A 4,376-nucleotide genomic window follows, 5' to 3' on the forward strand; every position below is an offset into this window, starting at 1 on the left:
CCCCAACTTGAAAGCCAAGTGGCAGTATTCTCCCTTTTACCACCCACTGCTGCGTGGGACAGAGGAGCATTATGGAAGCTGAGGGGGAGACCAGCTGCGGGAATGCGACCAGTCTTTGCCGGTGTGAAGGAGTAGCACACTGGACCACAGAAGAAATCTCGCCCAACAACATGAGGCCTTGAGGATGAAGAATGAAGGCAAACACACTTGGCCTGATGCAAACCACATACCTTAATGCAGGAAAATGGTGGTTCTGGTGCAGTTCAAAGCACAGCCAAACTGGTTCCATTTGCTGAGGATGGCTAAACACTAACAACACACATCAACATGTGTTTCAAGTGCTGTTAGAACCATACCATATACAACATTTATCCTTGGTTTTCCCCCCATAATGCACTAAAGTAAATCCAGACCTTAAGGAATAACTTGCATAGTAAGAAAAGGTCATCAATTTAATCATTTACTTTAAGCAGGCAAGCAACTTTGTAAACATTCAAAAGCGGCAGCATCCAAGTTACAAACAATTTAAGGAAAAAAAGAATTGAGATTATTAAGGTTCTTTATCCTCAAAAATTTTGGGAATAATCTTTTAAAACACTGCAAACATTGAACGCTCGGTTACACCTCTTCTAATTCTGCTAGTAGTCCTGCCTTCCAAGGAATTCTGCTCTCTAAAACTCACGGTCTCACAATTGCCATACATTTTAGCATTTGCCGTTTGGAACTCAGCTACCGGAGCATTTCACCTCAGCCTAAATCCCGTTAGCAAAGGGAATGCTTGTGTCTTGGTTCAACACCTCTTTAACTTCCGAGGGCAAAGCGTCAAAGAGGTGATCTTCCACCACGAGCCCGCTTTTCCTGAGAAGCTGACACTGCCCCAGCGTGGCCGGCAGACGGTCCAAGCAGTTTCCCTTCAGTTCCAGATGAGTCAGCTGCAACAGTTGACTAACTTTATCTGGGATTGAGGTAATACAGTTTTGTCCCAGACTCAAAGTCCTCAATTTAACACATTTAAACAACTGTTTTGGCAAAATGTCGACTTTGTTTCCTGTGATGTGAAAATGCTGCAGATTTTGAAGCAAACCTATTTCCACTGGAATCAACGCGATCGAGTTGTAGCTTACATCTAAACACCTAAGTTTCTGTAAACTGAACACTGCGGCTGGTAAGGATTCGAGTTTGTTATTGGAGAGATAAAGAGACTCCAAATTCTTTATATGGGTAATGGAGGAAGGAATGTTGACTATTTTATTGTGCCACAGCTTTAAACAAGTCAATCTTTTTAAGTGCTGGAAACTGATAATTTCTTCAATTGTGCGAATGCTATTTGACTTTAAATCCAGTTCCTGTAAGTTAGAGAGGCTGAAGATGGCGTGGGGAATTCTCTCCAGTTCACAGTTCTGCAGTTCCAACTCCGCAACATTAGTCATTTTCTTAAGGCTATTGAGTACCACAAGCTTAGTGCCGTCATTATGAATGACTAGTTTTGTCAGATGTGGTGCCACATCTGTGATATTGGGGGGAATTTTGGTCAAATTGCTCTTCACGTGGAGAATTTTAAGGTGTCTCAACTCTCTGAGAGATTCAAGCCCTATCATTTTATTGTTTTCAGAGTTCAAGTTGCCTATCAAGTACAATTCACGGAGGTTTTTGAGCAAATACACCCACGCAGGAATTTCTGCAACATCTGTGAATTTCACATGAAGGCATCTCAAGTGGTCCCGGAGGAAGCTGAAGGCAGTCTGCTCGACCTTCGCAGGGCAGTGGCACAGATGAAGCTCCTGAAGATTTGTCATCTGGGAAATTTTCGCTGGGATTTTCGCTTCAGGAATCAGCTCCAGTTTCAACACATCCAGATCCGTCAGATCAAACACTGCATCGGGGACCCCCGACAGCATGAAGAGATGCAACTCTTGCTTGTCCTGGGCATTGCGGGAAACATGTTGCCGCAGCTTTTCAAAAGTCCATTCATGGTTTAAACTAATTTCCCGTAGTTTGTTCTCACTTACCTCCGACAAAAAGACACCGAATCGCTTAGAATACAGCTGGTCGTACTGATCTACCATATGCAAGAGAAATGCAAAATCATTTTTGACATCAGGGATATCACTGAAGCTGCTCTCTTCTCTGACCTTTTCAAAGGAATATTCTTTTAAAGGTATTCGGAACAGCCAGAAAAGCGTGTAGAGGCAGATAAAACCATAGACACAAATGAGGGAAATATAGCTGATAAGCAGCTTCTTCAACATGTAAGCCATGTTGTGTGTACATTCAAACTGTGTGTAGCCAATCAGGTGTTCCACTTTCGGGTTGCAGATGTGTTCAAAACTAATGGTGTTGACAAAGTTTGCGGTATAGCAGAGAATAAATATGAACTTGACAGTCTTGATGACAGTCTGGCCAACATAGAGCTTGTAAATCAGATCACTGTCCTCCACGTGAGCCCGGAACTTACGGACTTTCTCAAACAGGGCTTTGGCTTGTTCTCCATCTTTCTTATCTAAAATAGTGACGCTGGGAACCTCGATCATCGGCTTGTCAGCTGAAAATTTGAAGCCAGACTTTGTTATCATGGGAGTGCTGGCACTTGGGCTTCCTTCATCACTGCTAGTGGAAACATACTTGGGCAGGGACTGGGCACCAGTTAACCTCTGTTTGTTCTCCTCAGAGTCCTCACATGCCGTTTCAGACAATGCTTTTGTAGTCCAAGGGGACTCAAAGCACTTCCCTAATATAGACACAAAATGCTCAATTTTTGAGCAAGTCTTGGGATACTTGAACCAAAAATTGCTGCTGACTATTAAAATGATAGTATGGATGAGAACAAGATAGGGAAAATACTTTGAATACCAAGGAAGAGCCAAATGATAGCACATCTGGTTAATAAATACGTATTGCTGAAAATCCAAATTTGTTTTACGGCCTGAAGAATCTTTCTGCTCCTTCTTCAGCTCCTGGCCTGATTCAGTGGGTTGGTACTGAGAAGAGGTAGCTCTGCTCAGAGGTACGTCAGGTGTTACAGTAGGGGCACTTCCGAAGGAAACCGTTCTCATTGATGCTTCTTCTCCTTGACCAGTGGTTGTTTCAACAGTGGTAAAGTCAGCCTTCCCTGATGTGCCGGGTTGTGCTTTTGAATTTACAGTAGACTGCAAAACTGGCAAGCAGACCACCTGGTCTTTGGTCAGCTGCATGGTTCCAGCAAAAATGGCAACCATTAACATAACAACAGCTAGATAATCCATAAATACATCCCACCATGGTTTCAAGATACGATAAGTTGGCTGGATGTCATTGAGCGATGCAACTTCTGCAAGGGTAAACATTCCTACAAGAGAACAAAGACAAAAATCAGTATTGTTGACTGGTGGGCAGGTTATTTTACCATTTAATAACAATCACACCATGACATACAGATCCTCAGAAGGTTCCAGTTTTCATTAGGTTTTGTTGCCTGTCACACATTGTCCATCATTCCACTCAACACTCTTTTCTCAAAGGGTATGTACTGAAATGATGCATTACTTTAGCACCAAAGCAGAAGTCTTCTCACTTCAGGCCAGATGATATTTACGTATCTTTGCCGCTTCACAGAACAAGCGCCAAAGGACTGCTCTGTGCGACTGAAATATCTGAAAGGTAAAGTGCTATAGCTGATATGTATTAATAACACGAATAGCAACAATTGATTACATTGCACAAAATGCGATTCTGTAAAAATGACTGCTTGAGCCTGAACACCTGAAATCCAGCACTAACATTATTTTGTAGTACCTTGCATTTAAACAAAATAGCATTTGTTAAATGCTTTGCACCTTGCTCATGACTTGCACAGCACATTTGAGGTCTCTTGCTACATTATGAGCAAGGTCTTTCATTTCTTTCCATCTAACACAGTAACAGTCAATGTCTCCCAGTCCTTGCTATTGAGCATCCACATTGCTTACCAGATTGATTGGCTCCTTTCCCTTAAGTACCACTGCACAAGTGCAAGTCTTGCAGTTACTACGTGAATATTTGGCACAATTTTTTTTAATGTGTTTGGATGTTTTACAGTGAGAAACAGTTACCACCTATTCATTGGACCAAATGGTACTGTATAAGTTTTTTCCCCCAATTAATGAAGAAATCCTTCCTCAGAAAAATCCAACCCAGCTAACCAAGAAAAAAAAACCCACAACTCTTTCTTAACATAACGGGGGAAATATTTTTTTCAGATTATCATCACAGCCCAGTGTTTACAGGAAGCTGGTTAGCCCAGGTAGCACAAGAGCAGGCTGCAAGGCTTTCACTTTAAATTAAACATATGCACTGTGAGACAAAGTGGCAAACCGAACATGTGAGAATCCAAACCTCTTCACAGCTTTAAATAGCTTGCT

The 4,376-nt window shown here is 42.1% G+C and overlaps 1 protein-coding gene across 1 annotated transcript; it reads right to left on the bottom strand.

Annotated features, from left to right (window-relative positions):
• Window positions 1-752: 752 nt before the first annotated feature.
• LRRC8D (leucine rich repeat containing 8 family, member D) lies at window positions 753-3,323 on the bottom strand. The gene has a single exon (XM_009333789.1). It carries the CDS (start codon window positions 3,321-3,323, stop codon window positions 753-755), a length of 2,571 nt encoding a protein of 856 aa, XP_009332064.1.
• Window positions 3,324-4,376: the final 1,053 nt, after the last annotated feature.

The sequence above is a fragment of the Pygoscelis adeliae genome, unplaced genomic scaffold (genome assembly GCF_000699105.1).
Source record: "Pygoscelis adeliae isolate BGI_AS28 unplaced genomic scaffold, ASM69910v1 Scaffold10, whole genome shotgun sequence".
Classification (NCBI taxonomy): Eukaryota; Metazoa; Chordata; class Aves; order Sphenisciformes; family Spheniscidae; genus Pygoscelis; species Pygoscelis adeliae.